Source organism: Esox lucius, chromosome 10, assembly GCF_011004845.1.
Source record: "Esox lucius isolate fEsoLuc1 chromosome 10, fEsoLuc1.pri, whole genome shotgun sequence".
Taxonomy (NCBI): Eukaryota; Metazoa; Chordata; class Actinopteri; order Esociformes; family Esocidae; genus Esox; species Esox lucius.
In genome coordinates, this window is record NC_047578.1 from 25,400,390 (window position 1) to 25,422,362 (window position 21,973).

The window sequence follows — 21,973 nt, forward strand, 5'->3', positions numbered from 1 at the left end:
TGTTTGTGTGTGTGTGTGTGTGTGTGTGTGGAGGGAATAAAGGGGTGGGTTAGCTGGGTAGATGGTTATAAACGTAGTTGTTTTCTGGCGTATGTGTCTGTGTGTTATTGAACATTTGAAACCAGCCCATCCTCACATTAGGACAGTTTCCAGTGCCATGGCATTACTGAATTATTACTGCCTACAGTACATTGATATTGAGTTATTATTTGATAATGGCCAATTACTTTGTTTCTGGGGAAATCTATTTAACCCTTAAACTAACCGAGCTGCTCTCTCACATGTGCCTATGTAAATACTGTCGATTGTTAGTGGAAAGGATTCCCAAGTGAAATTATGACAATACAGTTGTTACTATTTGATGTTTTAGTTATTGTAATAATATGGTATTATTATTTGATAGTGTGTAATTTACTTTTTATAATACACTACTATAAATAATTTGGATATTCCTTTATTTTACCTTTATTGTTTTCTACCTGGGCAGTGTGCAATATATGTATATACAGTGAGGAAATCAAGTATTTGATACACTGCCGATTTTGCAGGTTTTCCTACTTACAAAGCATGTAGAGGTCTGTAAAAAATCTGTCTGGGGCTCCATGCAAGATCTCACCTTGTGGGGCATCAATAATCATGAGGAAGGTGAGGGATCAGCCCAGAACTACATGGCAGGACCTGGTCAATGACCTGAAGAGAGCTGGGACCACAGTCTCAAAGAGAACCATTAGTAACACACTACACCGTCATGGATTAAAATCCTGCAGCACACGCAAGGTCCCCCTGCTCAAGCCAGCGCATGTCCAGGCCCATCTGAAGTTTGCCAATGACCATCTGGATGATCCAGAGGAGATTATGTGGTCTGATGAGACAAAAATAGAGCTTTTTGGTCTAAACTCCCCTTTGGAGGAAGAAGAAGGATGAGTACAACCCCAAGAACACCATCCCAACCGTGAAACGTGGAGGTGGAAACATCATTCTTTGGGGATGCTTTTCTGCAAAGGGGACAGGACGACTGCACTGTATTGAGGGGAGGATGGATGGGGCCATGTATCGCGAGATCTTGGCCAACAACCTCCTTCCCTCAGTAAGAGCATTGAAGATGGGTCGTGGCTGGGTCTTCCAGCATGACAAGGACCCGAAACTCACAGCTAGGGCAACTAAGGAGTGGCTCCGTAAGAAGCATCTCAAGGTCCTGGAGTGGCCTAGCCAGTCTCCAGAACTGAACCCAATAGAAAATCTTTAGAGGGAGCTGAAAGTCCGTATTGCCCAGCAACAGCACCAAAACCTGAAGGATCTGGAGAAAGTCTGTATGCAGGAATGGGCCAAAGTCCCTGTTGCAGTGTGTGCAAACCTGGTCAAGAACTACAGGAAACGTATGATCTCTGTAATTGCAAACAAAGGTTTCTGTACCAAATATCAAGTTTTGCTTTTCTGATGTATCAAATACCTATGTTATGCAATAAAATGCTAATTAATTACTTAAAAATCATACAATGTGATTTTCTGGATTTCTTTTTAGATTCCGTCACTCACAGTTGAAGAGTACCTATGATAAAAATCTGCAAAATCTTCTGTGTATCAAATACTTGTTCTCCCCACTGTATCTTATAACTGGTCTATTTCAACCATAATTAGCTGTTATCTGTGTCTGCAAATGAGGAATTTCCAACAGTTGTTGCACTGTTTATACATTTCACATTGAAGTAATTTGACAGTAGTATAGTAATGCATTTTTAGTAGTGAGTGGACACATTCTCTGATCCCCGTAGGAATCATTATCCTTACTCACTATACATGCACTAAACATGCAAATGTAATATTGGTATTACAAATGTACATACAAATGTAATATTGGAAACTATTCACACTAATTATTGTTTTTACCTAAATATATTCACTTAAATGTTCAGAGGTATCAGTGCAGAAAGTGGCGGTTTTCTGTCAAATCAGCTGACTTGACCAGAGAGCACATATAAACCTGAGAAGAATATGTTTCTAATTTTATGAGCTATGGCGCCGTTTACCATGTCGATGCTAAAGTAGTGGCCGTTCTATCCTTTTTCATTCACTCTTATGTATTTAATTTCATGAGCACACACGTGTGAGTAGTGTGTTTTAGCCTTCAGCTAAAATAATGAAATGTCAATGTAAACACATTTGACCTTTGACCTGTGAATTTACATTGCCTCAAAGAAAATTGAATCCTTGAAGGCCTGATTTTACTCGTGCACTTATTTAATGAAAGAAATTAAGCTTTTTTTTCAGAAAATGAGTGGGCCCAACCAATTGCCTGGACAACTATACTTGCAATAGTTGAGACTGATGCTTGGTGGCTGTTCTACCTTAAAGGCATTTCCGGGCGTGACCAGACATTGCCATTTTCTAGAACTGAGCATTAAAAAGCCAACCACAGGATTGCAGAGCACCAAACCACAGGAATACTGAGCATCCGCCAACCTTCAAAACCCATAGGTTTCATTTCCTATTTTGCAAAACCTGGTTATGCAAATTCCCCTATGCGGTAGCCCGCCAGCCTTAATTTAGCGGTCACAATGGTGAATGCTTGGCGAACAAGCAACATGATTCAATTAGGGTGATTGTTGAATCTTGGGACAAATGAACGATTTCCTTGTCATGTTACTATTACCTAGTCTTTGCATGGCTGTGGTAGCATGTCACAGACTGCGACACCTTGTCTGTGAAATCGTTCTTTAGAGGATTGTGTTGCACCTGTTCCTATGCCTCTGCGGGATTAGTCAGTGACTAGGCTGAGTTGGGAACATAACTCATCTTGTATCCAGAGTTGTAAATGTTACCCGTTAATTCATGACAGGTCAGTCAGGTCATGTCTGGTTCCCGGCACAAACACACACGCAGAAACACACACACACCGGCATGGATAGGAGCTGGAATTTGCAGGCGCACACATGCACATGCACGCAGATTGATTTTCAAATGAGAATCGAGGCCCCCTAAGGCTTTAATATAATCTTAAAAACACCCCAAACATCTGTAAAACATTACCCCTGATTATTCGCTCCTACAGCGCAATCATATACTATGAGTAGAAGTGATGTTTGAACATGAACCGTCTGGAAATGAAAGAGTTGATGAGGTCCTCTTTAATGAAGGTGTGAGGACCCTAACGTTCACACACTCACACACACATTTGCACTCCATGGACCCACTGACTGCCTGCCATAGACTCATTGAGGGGGGGAACCAGAGTAGCAACCCTCTTTTCAGTGTAATTAATGACCAGGTCTTCAGCCCCTCTTTCCCCAGAGCTGTCTCTGCCTTCCTTGAACCGAGGAGAGCAGACGGGAATGTAATGAAATGTACTTTAGCTCATTGTTTTAGAAATGAGCTGAATTGTTGCAGGGGTTTTTGGGACGGGAGAAATGGCAGGTATGGGATTGGCGAAGGGGATGTTGATTCTACTCTTGAATGATTCTCAATGCTGTTATTTTTGAAAAATTCCAGTGTTGTTCTGGCACCAAGAAAACACTTCTTGAACTAGTCCTTGCTGCAGGAAAGGAGTTTGATGGTTCACTTCCCAGCTGGCCCGCCACCACTGCTACACCCCTGACACGTTACTGAACTTTTGGCTTCCTCTGTTAAATATCAAGCCGTTCAGTGGAGCCAGTAGCAAATCGTGTAATTTGTGTGCAGCTACACCTAGTATTAGGCCTACAACCAAAGCACACAATATTGGAGTACAGAATAATGGAAGCGTCTCATTCCCTTTAAAATCTCAAGCTGAATCGCTCTGATGCCAAACTGGGATTAAATACTATTTGAAATCTTTACTAAATTCTTCAACAAATGGCTCTAGACTGCCGCGGATGCCTGGCTTCCAGCGTTTTACAACTTTGGAAGTAGTCCATTGTTCCAGTTACTGTCAGCCCACTCAAGATGTGGTAAAGCAGTTTGAAATTATTTTGTATTTGAACCTATATCTGTTGTGTTGTTGTATTGTCGCCATGTTGGTCCTTTTACTTACTTAACACAACAACTAGAGAGGTAATTTTTTGCATTAGTTTGCTTCTTGTGTGAAATGAAAGGTGAAATGTCAGATCGTAGGAGACATTCTGCTCCATTTAGCTGGCTATCTTTGATGGCTTCAGCAGCGCTAATTATAGAGGCGCCTGGCCGCCACTGTTGCCACCAGTGCAATCTCTAAGTGCATCACCCCTGAACCATTTCCTCAGGATTCTATCTAAATATCTCAATGCATAGTTCTAGTCATTTACCCCCTCCGTTATATCTTATGAATATGCTGTTGTACCTACGGTTAAGGATAGCACTCTACAGAAATGGTTAGTAATGTGTATGGATGGAAATTTACAGTCTTTGAGAGTAATGTTACCATATTTTTGGATCTGTCTCTATGACGGTGCCAGTGCAATGCAATGCATAAAAATTTGGCAAAGGGAACGAAACACAAAAAACCAAGTGATAACGGTTATTCTTTTTATAGTATTCTCTTAAGGTAAGACAGAACAGCACCACAGATAGTACCAATTGGAAACAATAATCTGTGCTGTGCAGTGGCTGACAAACCCGATATATACTAACTAATGACTGAGTGGAAACACTCTGGGGGGGTTAGTACACTGGCGAGCTGGAGCGCCGGAGAGGAAGAGGAGCAGCGGTGCCACGCGGAGCAGACGTCACAATCTCTATAGATTGGGTTGTTATCTAATGTCCGGCAATACATTTTTTTAAATGTAAAGGTAATGTTTATTTATTTGTCCTGAACCCTGGTTAGAGATCTATGTTATCTTACACTAAAGTTGGACTTTATGTTTTTAATTCATTTTAGTTATGTAGCCATAGTTCATACCTATTTCTCTGAGCTTGGTATAGTATGGGTCCAGTCTTTTTCTACTATATGGGAGAAATACCAAATATGGTTCACTTGATAATGAAAATGGAGTAGGTAATAGGCAAATCTAGACCTAAGACCTAGACAATTTGCATGCAAGACCGTAAGACACAAGGAGTTCAGTTGAGACAGGGTTCTTCTCCATCTCCGTTTTCTTTATTTCTTGCCCTCAGTCTCTCTTTTTACCTATATCTCCAGGTGCATCTCAAACAATTAGAATATTGTGGAAAAGCCTTCATATATTCTCGATTCATTACACATATAGTGAAACATTTAAAGGCTTTTTTCTTTCAATATTGATGATAAAAGCTTACAGCTCATGGAAATAAAAAATCCAGTATTTCAAAATATTAGAATAACAAATTGACCACACAAATGTCAACCTGAGAAGAGTTAACAAAAAAGTGTGAAATAACTGAAAACATGTCTTATATTTTAGATTCCTCAAAGTAGCCACCCTTTGCTTTTTTGATAGCGCTGCAAACCCTTGGTGTTCTCTCAATGAGCTTCATGAGGTAGTCACCTGAAATGGTTTTCACTTCACATGTGTGTAAGGGTTAATTAGCAGAATTTTTCCCACTAATTAAAAACACAACTGGGACCATCAGTTGTGTTGTGCAGAAGTCAGGTTTATACACAGCCGACAGCCCTATTGGACAACTGTTAGAATTCATTATGGCAGCTAAGTAAAGAGAAACGAGTGGCCATCATTACTTTAACAAATGAAGGTCAGTCAGTCTGGAAAATTCGGAAAACTTTGAATGTGTCCCCAAGTGCAGTCGCAAAAACCATCAAGCACTACAATGAAACTGGCTCACATGAGGACCGCCCCAGGAAAGGAAGACCAAAAGTCACCTCTGCTGCTGAGGATAAGTTCATCTGAGTCACCAGCCTCAGAAATCGCAGGTTAACAGCAGCTCAGATTAGAGACCAGCTGAATGCCACACAGTGTTCTAGCAGCAGACACATCTCTAGAACAACTGTTAAGAGGAGAGCGCGAATCAGGCCTTCATGGTCAAGTAGCTGCTAGGAAACCACTGCTTAGGAGAGGCAACAAGCAGAAGAGATTTATTTGGGCCAAGAAACACAAGGAATGGACATTAGACCAGTGGAAAACTGTGCTTTGGTTTGATGAGTCCAAATTTGAGATCATTGGTTCCAACCGCCATGTCTTTGTGCGACGCAGAAAAGGTGAACGGATGGATTCTACATGCCTGGTTCCCACCGTGAAGCATGGAGGAGGAGGTGTGATGGTGTGGGGGTGCTTTGTTGGTGACACTGTTGGGGATTTATTAAAAATAAAGCATACTGAACCAGCATGGCTACCACAGCATCCTGCAGCGACATGCCATCCCATCCGGTTTGCGTTTAGTTGGACCATCATTTATTTTTCAACAGGACAATGACACCAAACACACCTCCAGGCTGTGTAAGGGCTATTTGACCAAGAAGGGGAGTGATGGAGTGCTGCGCCAGATTACCTGGCCTCCACAGTCACCGGACCTGAACCCAATCGAGATGGTTTGAGGTGAGCTGGACCACAGAGTGAAGGCAAAAGGGCCAACAAGTGCTAAGCATCTCTGGGAACTCCTTCAAGACTGTTGGAAAACCATTTCAGGTGACCTCTTGAAGCTCATCAAGAGAATGCCAAGAGTGTGCGAAGCAGTAATCAGAGCAAAGTGTGGCTACTTTGAAGGAACTAGAATACACTTTTTTGTTAAGTACATAATTCCACATGTGTTCATTCATAGTTTTGATGCCTTCAGTGAGAATCTACAATGTAAATAGTCATGAAAATAAAGGAGATGCATTGAATGAGAAGGTGTGTCCAAACTTTTGACCTGTACTGTATGTTAATGTATGCACTCAATACTTTATTGGGGCTCCATTTGCATGAATTACTGCATCAATGCAGCATGGCTTGGAGGCAGTCAGCTTGTGGCACTGCTGAGGTGTTATGGAAGCCCAGGTTGATAGCAGCCTTCAGGTTGTCTGTGTTGTTGGGTCTGTTGTCATTTTGCTCTTGATAATACCCCATAGATTTTCTATGGGGTTCAGTTCAGGGGAGTTGGCTGGCAAGTCAAGAACAGTAATACCATGGGCAGCAAACCAGTTACCAGTCGTTTTGGCACTGTAGGTAGGGGGCAAGTCCTGCTAGAAAAAGGAAATCAGCATCTTTATAAAGCTTATCAGCAGGTAGAAGCATGAAGTGCTCTAAAATCTCCTGGTAGATTGACTCTGGACTTGATAAAACACAGTGGCCCAACACCAGCAGATGACATGGAACCCCAAATTATTCACACTGGACTTTAAGCAACTTGGATTCTATGCCTCTTCACTCTTCCTCCAGACTACGGGACCTTGATTTCCAAATGAGATGTAAAATTCACTTTCATCTGAAGAGAGGACATTGGACCACTGAGCAACAGTCCAGTTCTTTTTCTCCTTCGCCCAGGTAAGACGCTTCTGACATTGTCTCTGGTTCAGGAGTGGCTTGACACTAGGAATGCGACACTTGTAGCCCATTTCCTGGACACATCTGTGTGTGGTGGCTCTTGATGCATTGAGTCCAGCCTCAGTCCACTCCTTGTGAAGCTCCCCCCAGGTTCTTGAATCAGCTTTGCTTGACAATCCACTCAAGATTGCGGCCATCCCTGTTGCTTTTGCACCTTTTCCTACCAAACCTTCCCTTTCCAGTCAACTTTCCATTAATATGCTTTGAGACAGCACTCTGCAAACAGGCAGCCTTTCAGCAATGATCTGTGACTTACCCTCCTCGTGGAGGAAGTCAATGAGTGTCTTCTGGACAACTGTCAAGTCAGCATTCTTCCCCATGATTGTGGTTGTGTGTACTGAAGGCTCAGGGAGTTACTTACCTGATTAGAGCTCTTCTCAGGTTGACATTTCTGTATTGTCAGTTCTTATTCTAATATTTTGAGATACTGGATTTTTGATTTCCATGAGCTGTAAGCCATAATCATTGAGATTGAAACAAAAAAAAAGCTTGAAATGTTTTACTTTATATATAATGAATCTATATATATGCAGGTGTCACTTTTTGATTAGAATGATGGAAAAATAAAACATTTTGAGATGCACCTGTATATCTCTTTCTCTCCTCTCTCTATATCTCCATGTCTTGCGCTATTCTCATTCCACTGTGTTCCAGAATGGCTGTCATTCCACTTAATTCCAGAATGGCTTGACATCTACCATGGCTGTCCTTCCAACCCATGCTGGTAATTTCACAACTACATTGCTTTCCTACATTCACTGTTGTCTGTAGTCATGTCTCAAATAGCAGGGAACTTCTTTACTCCCACTGTCTCATAGAAGAACTCAACCCACCCCTTTCATTAGGCTAAACCCCAGTCAACATTCAATAAAAAGTAAAAAAGCAAATTGCTACTTACGAATTGCTGCTTTCCCACACATGATTAGAATATGGCCCATCCCATTGGGTTCTGGGACCAATCAAAAGGGATTGAATGAGTTGTCTTCAGGTGATCAATCCCAGACTCACTGTGGAGAAAACATCACAACGGGCATGGAATTTGGTTATAGCGAAAGGGATGGGCCCCCATGCAATTTTACACCAGGCATGCCCCTAGCAACTCCACTCTCCCTGTGAAACAAGTAGTTCATGGCAATTGGCTTCTACTGTGGGGAGAATGTCCCCCCCGTCTGTTGTGTCAGTGCCACAAAAATGCCTCCAAACAAAGCTGGCAGCTTCCAGATCATTCCGGCAGCATCCAGCAGGGCCAACCCCACCCCTACACAGCTGCCTCCCATGAGGACCTCGTAAGGGGTGGTATTAAAGAGCTGCCAAGGAGCATTTTGGGGTGGAGTCTGATGTGGAACATGCTTGATGCTGTGCTTTCTCCAATGCGCCACTGTTTCGAATATGACTGGGAGAAGGGGATAAAAAGCTAGGAGATGAAGGGGGGAGAAGCCGCCGAAGCAACGACCACCCTCTCTTATTCCTCTCTAACTGCCACCAGGAAGCCATGCCAGAGATGATTCAGCCAACCCAGGAGTGGTTTGTGTACTTTAGATTTTTCCCTCTTCTCCTCTGCCCTTTCCTTTAATAAAACATCTGTTCAGGCCCTAAACACCTGTCCTCTTTCCTTTCCTTGTGTTACACTATGTAGAGGTTTGTTAAAGAAGTAAAGAGATTGAACTGAATTGTAAGCACTTAGTTATTGATACAATTTCATAAAAACAAATGACAGAAACAATACATAACGTTGTATACAATTTAGTGACTTTTAGGGGAACATTTTTGGCTCACAAGCACTACTTGTTATACCACTGGCTAAAATTATACAAAAACCTTAACTCGTTTTTCATGTTTGGGACCAGGCCAGGCAAGTCTGACCTTGGAACTCAGCTGAATCACACTTCATCTCTCAGAACATGTGGGTGACAGAATAAGCTGACCTTCATACTACGCTGTCTCTGACTGCAGTGCCACACTACCTCACACAACTGCAGGCCACCTAACGTGACTGACATAAAAACCCACAAACTCTCGATCGCATAATCTCACCGGCTCTCAGTCACACATTCTCAACCAGACAATGCGTGTCAGCACGTACTCTCATACTCCGAATCACTGGTTCCTTTTACCACAGATCTCCTGTATGCCTAGCACTGCACAGCCTTTTCACTTAGCTCATTGATTCAGTAAAATTACTCTAATCAGAGGACAAAAGAGTAACAATGCAGTATTTTGATTTAGGCCATTTAACGTGTTATCAAAAGGGCAACACAATTAGTGTTCTGTATCTTGCGCCCAGGCACATAAACACGTCTTTAACATTGACTGTTTAGGTATTTGAACCTGAGACCTTACGCTTCTCTGCCCAATGGTCTGACAATGTGGCTACCCAGTGCTCCTTAATTAATCTAATTACAATGCCAGCTCTACTTCTGAAAGGTCTCATATTTCTTACTCGTTGGTGCCACTTATCTCAGCCTACGCTTCCATGGATGGGAGCAACCGAGTCACGTTTAAAATTATGAATAACAGAAACATTGGACATCTGCAGCATTTATGGTTATGAACCATGGTCAGTGGCCGTAGTGTTTTTCTACAAATTAGAGCGAGGCGCTTAGCATGCTGCTCCTCACATTCCCATCGCTTCTCCTCTCTCCCTCTTCCAATCCTCTCCCACCATCCTTCTTTGGCTCTGTGCCGGCGCTCCCTCGAATTCCAAGAATTTTGTCAGTTCCAGGAACCGCCTACGATCATCCAGCGAAGGAAATGAGAGCCTCTTGATTGCACAGAGCCCCTCGATTAAAGCGCCACTCATGGAGATGACAAGGAGCGGGGGAGTGTGAGGGCTTCAACAGAGACCTTCCAGGGACTCTGGGGGGGAGTCGATGTAGTTTCTGGTCTGTATTCGCTTAATGGCTGCTAGCCTCCTCTTTGTGGCTTTCTCTCTCATTCGTGTTTCTTGACAGTGTAGACTCAGGGATATCAGTGTAGATAGACAGGTCAGTAAGCAGAACTAAATAATTAAATATTTATTCATTTATAGAACTCTCCAAAAATATCTGGTAATTGAAGAAAACCATAGTAATTTGCATAATTTAACATTGCTGGCAATTATAGCTATTTTGTTTATTGTTTACTTGAAAAATAAGTTGGCAATGCAACTGATGTAATGTCTACCTTAAAGACATAGTGGCTCCCCTCCCATTGTAGCTGATGACTAAGCACAGCCCTACTATTATTAGTTTTTGTCAGGATTGTTTGGACAAGACTGCGATCACTTTGCACCGCAGGAGATCCATCGAACCTCTTTGTTGACTCCGTATCCCACTGATGACTCAGTGCAAACTGCATGCCAGCTTTACAAGTGTCTGTCTGTGTGTGGCTCCTCATCCTGCCTCACGTACACAGGCTGCTTTTTAAGAGTCCTAGTTAAACCTAGACCGCTTTGAGTTATGGCTGTGTCTCTCCGTGCTCCCACCTCACATTTCAGGCAACCTATTGTCACTGGCATTTGAAGTCATCTGCTCTGTGGACAAAGCATGGTTCCTTTCCTCATGTAGCTGATGACTAACTACAGCCCTACTAATAATAGTTTTCATCTGGGTTGTTTGGATGAGACTGTGATCACTTTGCACCACAAGAGAAACATAGAACCTGTTTGTTGACTCCGTATCCCAGCCGTGACTCATTGCATGCCAGCTTTGCAAGTGTCTGTCTCTGTGTGTGTTTTACCTTCCAAACATAAGGATAACACTGCACACTGCTGGTAATGCTCATTTGTGTGCATTAATGGCTGCTAGCCTCCTCTTGTGAGCATTACCAACAGTGTGCAGTGTTATCCTTGTGTTTTGGTGGCAGATTCTCTTTCAACTCCAGCACCAGCAAATTCTTTGGATGTGTGTGCGTTTTACTACCCGTTGTGTTGCCTTAAGCCTATAGCTCACCAGGTTGGTTTGTTAAAATGGTTCCAGTCAAACATAGACCCAGATTGGTTGTGTGACGGCATGTGTTTTCCCTCTGACTCACAACTCACATTTAAGATTCTGGTGGTATCCTTAATGGCAGTCCTTCCCTTCGCCCCCCTCGCTCCGGCTCTGTGAGACTGAAAATTTTCTGAAAATCTAGTTTTTGTGCAGTTGTGCAGCATTATATATGAATCAGGGTGGAGAACCATTACATCACAATCAATCACTGGGAGAGAAAAACATCCTTTGGCGGCCATGAAGAAGCAGCAGGCTTCTTATCACCCCTTGTCTTGAGACTGACGTCAATCCACTGATTCACACCAGAATCTCTGTCAGCGGTGAGGCAGGACTGGCACATCCGCATTCACCCACCCACCTGAGAAGAACATTCCAAGTTTGGCATTAGTTAAAAGTATCCATCAGATACGTATTATAAGTCATGAGCCGTGACTATGAGTCATGAGCCATCCATACAAGCTCTGAACTTTTTATAGTTAAAATCAAGTTACTTGATTTTCGCCTTATTTTTAAAAGATTTTGTGTGTATTTTGATTTTACCATTTACAAATGGCAAACTTTTTTATAGATAGTTCCCCCTATTTCAGAACACCAAATGTTTTTGGACAATTGGCTTGATAAGTGTTCTGGTTGCTCAGGTCTGTTTAGTCACATTATTTGTGTTGGCATAAGAGGGCTGTCAATGTCAGGTCTTCATTCTAGGCTTTGCATTTACCTTTGGAGCCCACTATTGATGTCTTTTTTTGGACAGATGAGACAAAGATTACCATGTACCAGTGTAAAGGCAAGAATTAAGTGTGGAGAAAAGAAGCAACTGCGTAGAATCCATAGAATACAACCTCCCTGAAATATGATGAAGTGAGTGTCATGGCTTGGGCGTGTATGGCTGTCGCTGGCTAATTTGTTTTTGATGATGTAACTGCCAACGGTGAAAAGTTAAAAGATTTTTGAGAGTAAAGAAGCATGTTGTCAGCTTAAATAAAAACATTCCTCCAAACATGCAAGGCAATGACCCTTAACACAACAACTATGGAGTTATTCAGAGCCAATAAAATGGAAAGCTCTTGACTGGCCAAATAATTCTCCAGATTTAACTGAACTTGGCTTTCATTGGCTAAAGATGAGACTTGAGGCAAAAATGCCTGAAAAGAAACAAGAGCTGAAGATTGCTGGATTACAAGCCTAGTAGAGCATCACCAGGGAAAATACCCAGCGTCTGATGATATCAGTGGGTCGCACTATTTCATGCAGTTCTGCCTGCAAAGGATGTACAACCAAATACTAACCATAATTGCTTAATTTGTACTAGTCTGTCAAAATACTTTTTTCCCCTGAAATAGTAGGACTGTATTAAAAGGGCACTGTTGTAGAATCCTACCTCTAAATAATAACATGACTTGTCTCCTCCTCATCTTCCCTCACCAAACGAGACCGCTATAGTTCTAGCTAGTCCAGGAGGGTTTAGGCTGGGAAAGATAGCAAGTGTCTAAAGCGAGTATTAGGAGATTACAAGTCAATGCAAGCATATAGACAAACTGGTGAGAAAGTTTAAATGGTGAATATCTCAAGCACTTAGATCAATTTTGAAGAAAATATAATTTGAAACATTAACATTAAAACTGTGGATTTCTACTTGTCATTTTTGCTAGTAGTACTATTAAAATGTTAAATATTTCCTTTTTAAAGGGTTGTTAGTTTTAAATTGTTTAACCAATATGCACAGAAATACCAGAAAGATGGGGAAAAAATGCTTTCTTCCCAAGGCACTGTATCGAAATGTCATAATTTCTTTGCCATATTGCCCGGTTCCAAACCCAGCTCCCTGTAAAAGTTACAATTATACTATGTTTTGTATCCATTTTGGGTAACACTGATTTCTTTTTATTTTGCTCTCACTCTCCATCCCTCCATACTGTGATTAAGCCTGTCCTGCCAGTCTGTCCATCCTGGAGCTGTTAATCTGCTAATCCACAATCGATATCTGCCTCATCTCTTTTCCAAAGATAAAAGCCGACTATCTGATAATTATGTTTTCTTCCACCAGCCTGCAAAGGGCGTCCATAGCCCTTTACTCTCTCACTATTTTGTTTCTGTCTGTGGGATGCTGGTATTGATTCAGTCTGCCCACTAGCCTGTGTGTTTGCAGCCCACATACATTGCAGTGAACTCTTATGCAGACACAAAGTCATGTTTGAAGCATGCAACGGGGAAATAAAATCACTATTAGAAATCCATGTTCACAATGTTGCATAATTGAGCTGGGACCGTTTTCTGAAGCAATTTACTCAAAATAGGTCGTTTGGTTTGAAAACTACAAATGTTGTTTAAAAAGGGGAAATCACCCTAGTGGATTCTGTGTGAATGCTCCCTAGGTAACTGCTGTCTCAATGTTTTAGAAAGGTTTGTCCTCCTATGCTTTGAATACCAAATGTTATTTTAGAAAATACCGGTTCTATATTACATCTGTCTGCCATTTGCTCTACCTAATTTCTATTATATTTAATGTAAAGTCTTTTAGTATTTTGGAATATTTTAAGTAAAAAGTAAAACTTCAAAAATCTTTACATATTGACAGTAATAAAATGTAAAGGTTCAAATTGAATAAATTAAAGGAATTGCATAATTGATTTGACTTGTAGACTTGAACTACACCATAGTCAGATAAGGTTTTTTGCATGTCAAAAAGAAAGTCGACATACCATTACTTTCAGTCATTAGCAGACTAGAAATCTGTACAACCCTGTTTCCAAAAACGCTGTGTGAAATGCAAATAAAAACGCAATAATGTGCAAATAATTTATCCCTAAATGTAGTTGATATGTTGTGTTTGTATTATTTTCAGATGTTGAAGCTGAGAAATGTTCTTTTTGGAAAAATACATGCCCATTTTGAATTTGTTGCCAGCAATGCATTTTCAAAAAGTTGTGACAGGGGCAGTTTTACCAGTGTGTTGCATCACCATTTCTTTTAACAATAATCTGTAATCATTTTGGCAACTGAAGAGAACAATTGCTGTAGTTTTGAAAGTTAAATGTTTTCCCATTCTTCCTTGGTATTGGATTTCTGCTGCTCAACAATTCAGGGGCTTCCTTTGTCATATTTTCGATTTCTTAAAGCGGCAAATGTTTTCAGTGGGTGTCTGTTTAGCATCCAGACTATTTTACTACGGAGCCATGATTTTGTAGTGTGTGCAGAATGTGGGTTTGGCATTGTCTTGCAGAAAGAAGCAAGGCCTTCCCTAAAAAATATATAATCTGGATGGCAGCATACAGTGGATATAAAAAGTGTGCACACCCCTGTTTTTTGTGATGTAAGGTTTTTGTGATGTAAAAGAATGAGACAAAGATAAATCATGTCAGAACTTTTTTCACTTTTAATTTGACCTATAATGTGAACAATTCAACTGAAATCTTCAAGGGGGAAAAATGAAAAATAAAAACCTTCTCCTGGTTGCATCATTGTTGAAAGATATCAATCAGGAGAAGGGTACAAAATAATTTCCAAAGCATTAGCTATACCATGGAACACAGTGAAGACAGTCATCATCACGTGGAGAAAATATGGCACAACAGAGACATTACCAAGAACTGGACGTCCTTCCAAAATGTATGAAAAGACGAGAAGAAAACTGGTTAGGGAGGCTTCCAAGAGGCCTACAGCAACATTAAAGGAACTGCAGGAATTTCTGTGTGCTACATGTGACAACAATCTCCCATATTCTTCATATGAATGAGCTATGGGGTAGGGTGGCAAGACGGAAGCCTTTTCTTACAAAGAAAAACATTCAAGCCCGGTTGAAGTTTGCAAAAACAAACATTAAGTCCCCCAAAAGCATGTGGGAAAATGTGTTACGGTCTGATGAAACCAAGGTTGGCCATAATTCCAAAAGGTATGTTTGGCGCAAAAACAACACTGCACATCACCCAAAGAACACCATACCCACAGTGAGGTGGTGGCAGCATCATGCTTTGGGGCTGTTTTTCTTCAGCTGGAACTGGGGCCTTAGTCAGGGTGGAGGGAATTATGAACAGTTTCAAATACCAGGCAATTTTGGCAAAAAACCTTCAGGCGTCCATTAGAAAGCTAAAGATGAAGAGGAAGTTCACCTTTCAGCACAACAACGACCCAAAGCACACATCCAAATCTACAAAAGCATGGCTTCACCAGAAGAAGATTAACATTTTGGAATGGCCCAGCCAGAGCCCAGACCTGAATCCAATTGAACATCTGTGGGGTGATCTGAAGAGGGCTGTGCAAAGGAGATGTCCTTGCAATCTGACAGATTCATGGAATATAATCAGATTTCTGTTTCATGGAATGATACATGTCATGTAGATATTTCGTTTTTTCATTCTGTTGCATTGTTTTCTTAGTAAATTAGATTTTGTTTGGAATATGTCCTTCAGTGCTGGTCTATTTTAAAATACAAGTGCAGCATGTCTGCTTGCCTTTACTTTACAGACCAAGCCAGAGAAAAGGACGTTTCGGATTTCATGGGAAATGGAAGGAGGCAAGGCAGCAGTCTTAACTTCTCATCTGCATCCACTGGATTGGTTAAATCTCCCATACATGTTTTTTTCTTCTCGTCAAAACCATCATGTGGGGGATTTCAGATGTTTAGATTGGCTTACATTGAACAACCATAATACATTTGCACAATATGATTTTGTTATATTGTGCAAATGATTTTGAGGATAGTATCTTTGGGATGCATTCAAACTCATTCACTTTATCCAGATTTAATTCATAATTAATTAAATATATTTTGACATCAGTCTACACAAAATACTCCATAATGACAAGCATATGCATTTTAGAAATGTACACCAATTTAGTGAAAATAAGAACAAAAATCTGTGTGTTGAAAACAAGATACTGCTCATTACCTGGCTAAGACCGTCCCTATGGTGAAGCAGAGTGGTGGGAAAGTCTAGCTTTGTTCATGCTTCTTAGTGGCAGGGATTGGGAAACTTTTCAAGCTTGAGGGAAGGATGAATGGAGCAACGTACAGAGGTCTTTGAAGAAAACCTGTCCATAGTCCATAGGACCTCAGACCAGGGCAAGGATTAATCTTTCAACAACTACCCGAAGTACAGCCAAGACAAGGTTGGAGTGTCTTCAGGAGAATGGGAGAAGCTGCCCAAGTCCAGGTGCACAAAGCTCGTAGAAGCATACCCAAGAAGACTCAAAGCTGTAATCACTGCCAATAGCAGTTTCATAAAGCACTGAATATAAGGTTTATAGACCCTTAATAAAAAACAGAAATAACTTATGTAGATTCGTTTTTTCAGTTTTATATTTTCAGTAAATTGGCCTACATTTCTAACAAAATATTTTGGTTTGTCCTATTGGAGTTTTGCGTGTAGATTGATGAAAAAAATAATAAAAGGGAATCAATTACGAATTAAGTAACAAAAATGAGAATGTGAAGGGGTCTGAATACCTTCCGAAGGTACTGTACATTATTAAATAAGAGGAAAGCTCTTGAAACAGGTTTTCAGAACTAACCAATGAAAACATAGGTAATATACAGGGTAATATAAACCTATCGTTATTTCATAGTTTTAAGTATGGAGTGATATTTAAAGTCACTGATTTGTTCACAACTCAAATCTGGCCAGATGGACATAATGTAAAGAACCGGGCGGCAGGTCTTCTGGCATCCAGTAGGGGGAATCGACTCCTCATGCGAGTTGCTACCTTCCTGCCTCTCTGCCTGCTGTCCCCGTCTCCCATCCACCCGCTCTTCTCTCTGGCTGTGAAAATACTGCAGCCTCCTGGCTTGTGTCTGGATCTCTCCCTCACACGAAGGCAACACAAGTCCCTCCTATCGGCTGTGGAAGGAGGAGGCAGTCTGCTCACAGTACAGGACGAGCCCCCTTTACTCCCCTGTCACAGCTTGGAGGAGAAGAAAGAGAGCGAGAGGCTGCTGGGAGGAGTGACCGAGAGCAAGGCAGACGAAGAAATAAGGAACACATTTCAGAAGAGCAGGAAAAGGGAGGATCGCAGACGGGAGACTCTAGGCTTTTCTGTCTGTTTGGCACCTGGGACACTGTCGTTGTGCTTCTCTTTACAAATTTTTCCCCCCTACCTCTCTTTTTTTTCCCTTCTCAGTACCGTAGCAATCAGGGTGCTAGGATTGTTTTTGTGTTGTCCACTCTGCACCGGCTGAAACGGTACACACCGAGATTGCTTCGGTCCGCCCCTGCTCTGCCGGACTCTCACGTTCCAATTCTGCCTCTTCCAAAAGTGCATCTGTCAGCGCACCACTGAGGATATCTCCTGTGTCCGATAGCACAACATAGAGCTGCTGGGATATCTGACTACAGACGAGAGAGAGAAACAACGACAAAACAGAGGGAGAGAGAGAGCAGCCACAGATAGAGAGAGGCACATACAGAGAGTGTGCGAGAGATTGAAGCTGAGAAGCGAGGTTGGCTAAATCGAGACAGCTTCAATAGAGAAGTGATCTATCTGTACCCCCCAACCTTTTTTCCTATCTCTCTTCCTCTCGTATACTCTCCTGTTCCGGCAATTTGTTTGTAGGACTGCCACCTGCTCCTTCTCGTCTTCCTCCTCATCCTCCTCATCCATCTCTCCTTCAGCCCTTACCCGTGTAATATCCAACACCAGCCACCGAGGAACCGAAAGGATACACAGCATTGACCTTTTTTAACACTCGTGGGGAATATTTTCAGAGAGGACTTACCGTGCTCCGCTCTGGGAGACTGAACCTAGAAAGGCATCATTGGACAGGAGCTTCCCGCACAGAGGCCACCCCTCTCACAGCCACTCTCCTCCAAACGGACCCTTGACTTGCTCTCTGGAGAACCAGCAGTGACACAATCCACCGGCGTGGACGGGGGAAAACCAAAGGAACGTACGGCCAGAGAGAGCCAAGCTCCCCCCCTCCCGCCCCCACCGGTACCACCGTCACTCGTCTGCCCGCCTCCGCGCAACCATTCCCTGCCACGGCGCTAAGGATTCCAGCTACATGGGAAAGCGATTGGAACAGCAACCAATGTACCCCCAGTACACATACTACTATCCCCACTATCTCCAGACCAAGGTATGGCACCCATCATTTCCTTTAACACCTACCCCCACCCCTCTCCATTCTCCTCCCCCCTTCTCTTGCTCCCCTGTCAAATCATAGAGTGGGGTTGAGGTATGATGGATGGCTGGCCTTGGCAGGGATGGTTTCAGATGGCAAGTGGCAGTGCTCTTTTTCTTTAACTCGACGAGGCATTGCAAAGCTAGTCTGTCCAACCTTGGGTATGGCTAGCAGAGCTTTCCAGAAGGTTCATTTTGTTCAGGCTGATTGGATTGGAGGGGTGCCGGCGTCTGTATCATTAAGTTGACATACTGTTAGTGGTACTGGATTTGCTACTAGGTTTTATGAGATTGAGAATTTATATTAGGTACAATATTAAGTTAGGGTGGTGTGGAATGAGTTGGAAACATCCCAAACAGTTGCCTATATATTCCCATATTATTCTCTGTACCTCAGTCGGTATAGAATCGCCACATTCAAAATATAGTGGGTTTGAAAATCCAAGAACACCGGTATGTATATTTTTGGCACTTGTCAGTCACTTTGGAAAAATAAAGTCTGCTAAATGTCATATTTTATTATAGTTTTAATAGATTCCACCCTTCGTTGCATAGGGAAAGCATGCATATGTCCTATTCTGGCACAGCCATGATAACCGACATGTTGGCCAGCCATAAGCTGACAGGGAGTATGCATCTGCCAGCCGTTGGTGTGGAACCGCCCATGGCTTGAAACCCCGGACTCTGCTTGGTGGCTGAGGGCAGGGAGGTCGGGCACAGCTCGAGTCCCTATGTCACCAAAGAGTTATTCAGATGAAGACACCTTACTTTCCCGTTGGAAAGAGCTGCTCGCTGGATCATCCAGAATGTAGAAGTGTACTCCACCTGGCAGCCTGCTGGTTTCACCTCTGATTTATAGTTTAATACATTTGAACCAGTGCCATATGGCCTCCCTCTCTCTTTTACTGTGCCCCCTCCTCTCTTTACCCCCCATTCCTTCCCTTGCTCATATCTCAGAGGAGCTCATCTCAGGTCTCTCAATCTGAGGTAAGCTCTTCATTACTCGCTACCCCCCCACCCCATTCCACTGCAACAGGCCCCCCCCTGTCCTCTCCTCCTGCCCAAGGTCAGCGCAGATCGCATCTCGCCTCTGTCAGCATTTGATGGAACCTCGGCGATACTTGTGTCGCGTGAACTTGCTCCAGCCGGCGGAGGCAAAGCGAGCGATTCATTTTTCCCTTTTAAAAAATAATGGAAAAAAGCGGACAAAAGGGATTCATTTTTCCCGGGTAGCTGCTGTAGCTGGTGTCTATTAGTGGAGTGATATGTGTGGAGTATGCGTGGGCCTGTGACAGGGCTGGAGGGAGAGCAGAGGGCACTTTCCATCTCTTTGACGGGGAATACAGAGTGGGAGAACTGCTATCCCACGCTCCCATTAATGATCATTGATCGGTAGATTAGAGGAGAAGGTCTTGGCGGGCGGGTGGGTTGGACCCCAGCCCAAGCATCAGATGGCAGCCGCCCTCCCCTGCATTAGGCATCACTCCACAGTCGTATGGGTCCTTCTATTAATCTTCATTTCAGCATGCACTGAATATGGCCTCATTCTCCCGAGGGGGGTGTGAATAACTGGTTGCATTGGGGGGGGGCGAGAGAGTGTAACTCACACAAAATTGTTGCCATTCACGTCCTTTCCCGCTCCATTTTATGGCGCATATCAGCAATTTCTCTCTGCCTTCGCTGAGGAATATATAGAACCTATGGAACATCTGGTTCCCATTAGTATGTAACGGCCTATTATGGTTTACGTTCTTCTTGGTGTGACAGAATTTCATAGTTGACGAAGATCATTTTCAATTTTTTAACATCTAATATCTCTTCGTATAATTGTCTGGACAGGCTGCTTTTTGACAACCGCACGCCATTTTTCCATTTGAACAGGATTTGCATGTTAAAGTCAGAAATTAGACGAAACAATAACATTTGGCCTGGTATTGATTCGTCCTGTGGAGCATAGCATGTGCCTCTCTTTAACAGAATTATTTATTCCTGAAATATATTTTGGCTTGTTTTATAGGGGTAAAGGCAGTCTGAATTTGGCTGGTTTTTAGTCATTTAGTTGTTTTCGTTACTATCTCCTATAACTGGACAAGATGCCTACTATCTGATAGTAAACATGATGGAAGTAAGAGGTAACCTAAATATGAATTACTTCATAGAACAAAATTAGAACACATTTTCTGTCACATTTTAGGAATTTCATGTTTTCTGTTAAATAATGCATATTTCTTTTACCTCCCATACTGTGCAGAATCAAAAAGCATTGTCCAGCTACATTAGGGTTGTTGTACAGATCTTTTGTATACCTATAAAAACTAAATAGGACCAAAAAGGGGATTCAATTAACACTTGATGAAGGGAGCCTCCAGGACAGGACTTTGATGAGGGAATAATTTAAAAGCCCATTTTCTATTCCCAAGCTGCTACGTAAATGAACACAACCACCACTGAATCTCAGATATGCCACTGAACACGCTGAATAGGATTTCACTGGTATTCTGGTTTTGATTTAAGTATTTGTTTGATTGTAATGATAAGTGAATGAATAACAAATGAGGAAATTACTGCATGTCCCCTGACCAATTAGGACTCAATTTTGTTATTTAATGATTGTTATTATGGGAAATGTGTTCATTTCATCCAAACCCAGGTCTTCTGGCAACATTCTGTATGCCCTGACAGCTATTTTGATTATGATTACAGGCTTTGCAGAAAAAAGAATGTCACCTACAGTATTTAGATGCATTTCAACCCATGGAAATCCTTTTGAATCTCTGCGTGAATTTTATGTCTTGATTACAAAAGAGGCTCTCATGTTCCAGTAACCGAAACCCACTACACTACTAAGATATGACTGATAGGCCTGGTCATGTGCTGTAGTCACGCAATTGGAGCACACAGACGCACCGAAATAGTTTGAAGAGCAAATACAGATTTCTTTTTCTCTTTAACAGGCGCTAATACCCCAGACCTTATGTAAACAGCAGTGAATGGGGCCCATTGAATGGTTGTATGCCACTGTCTGCCTGGACCTTTAGGTTCCATTTATACTCTCTAATTCTTTATAGCGGGAGGATGGAGGGGGGTGTAGGGGTGGGTTAAAAGCAAGGAAAAGGGTTTGGTTACTTTACACGCGGGCAAGCCATTGTGCTGTAGAAATAACAACAGGCTCATCTGAGTCCTGCTGCTTTCAAGCCTGGCTAAGAGCCGGTGGCTGGCTATGTATCCACATTCTGGGTGTAGTCTTTCAGTGTGCTGTGTTTGTAATTGTTTATTTGGATCCCCATGTACGTAGCATAATAAACTATATTTTCTTTTGTTCATTTCTGATTTAACAATGGAACATACTTTAAATGTGGGTGAGGGACGTAGCAAGTCAACTACTGATGCAAATCTGTGGGAATCCAGCTCAAAGGAATCCAGCTATAAAAGCATATAATATTTTCTGTTCTAAAGCTATAGGGTTATAAATACGCCACAATGTGA

General features: G+C 42.2%; 1 protein-coding gene across 3 annotated transcripts in view; it reads left to right on the top strand.

Moving 5' to 3' along the window:
* The window catches only part of LOC105012781 (RNA-binding motif, single-stranded-interacting protein 3), a 287,542-nt gene that overhangs the window by 94,732 nt on the left and 170,837 nt on the right, over positions 1–21,973 (top strand). The window contains exon 1 of one of the 3 annotated variants that reach the window (XM_020050282.3): positions 16,892–18,443. The exons of 1 other annotated variant lie outside the window; for it this stretch is intronic. In XM_020050282.3, coding sequence (XP_019905841.1) covers positions 18,369–18,443 — 75 coding nt within the window. In that variant the 5' untranslated portion in view covers positions 16,892–18,368. Of the gene's footprint in view, positions 1–16,891; positions 18,444–21,973 lie in introns of those variants that run through there. One more of the 3 variants, XM_013135681.3, reaches the window with a different exon arrangement.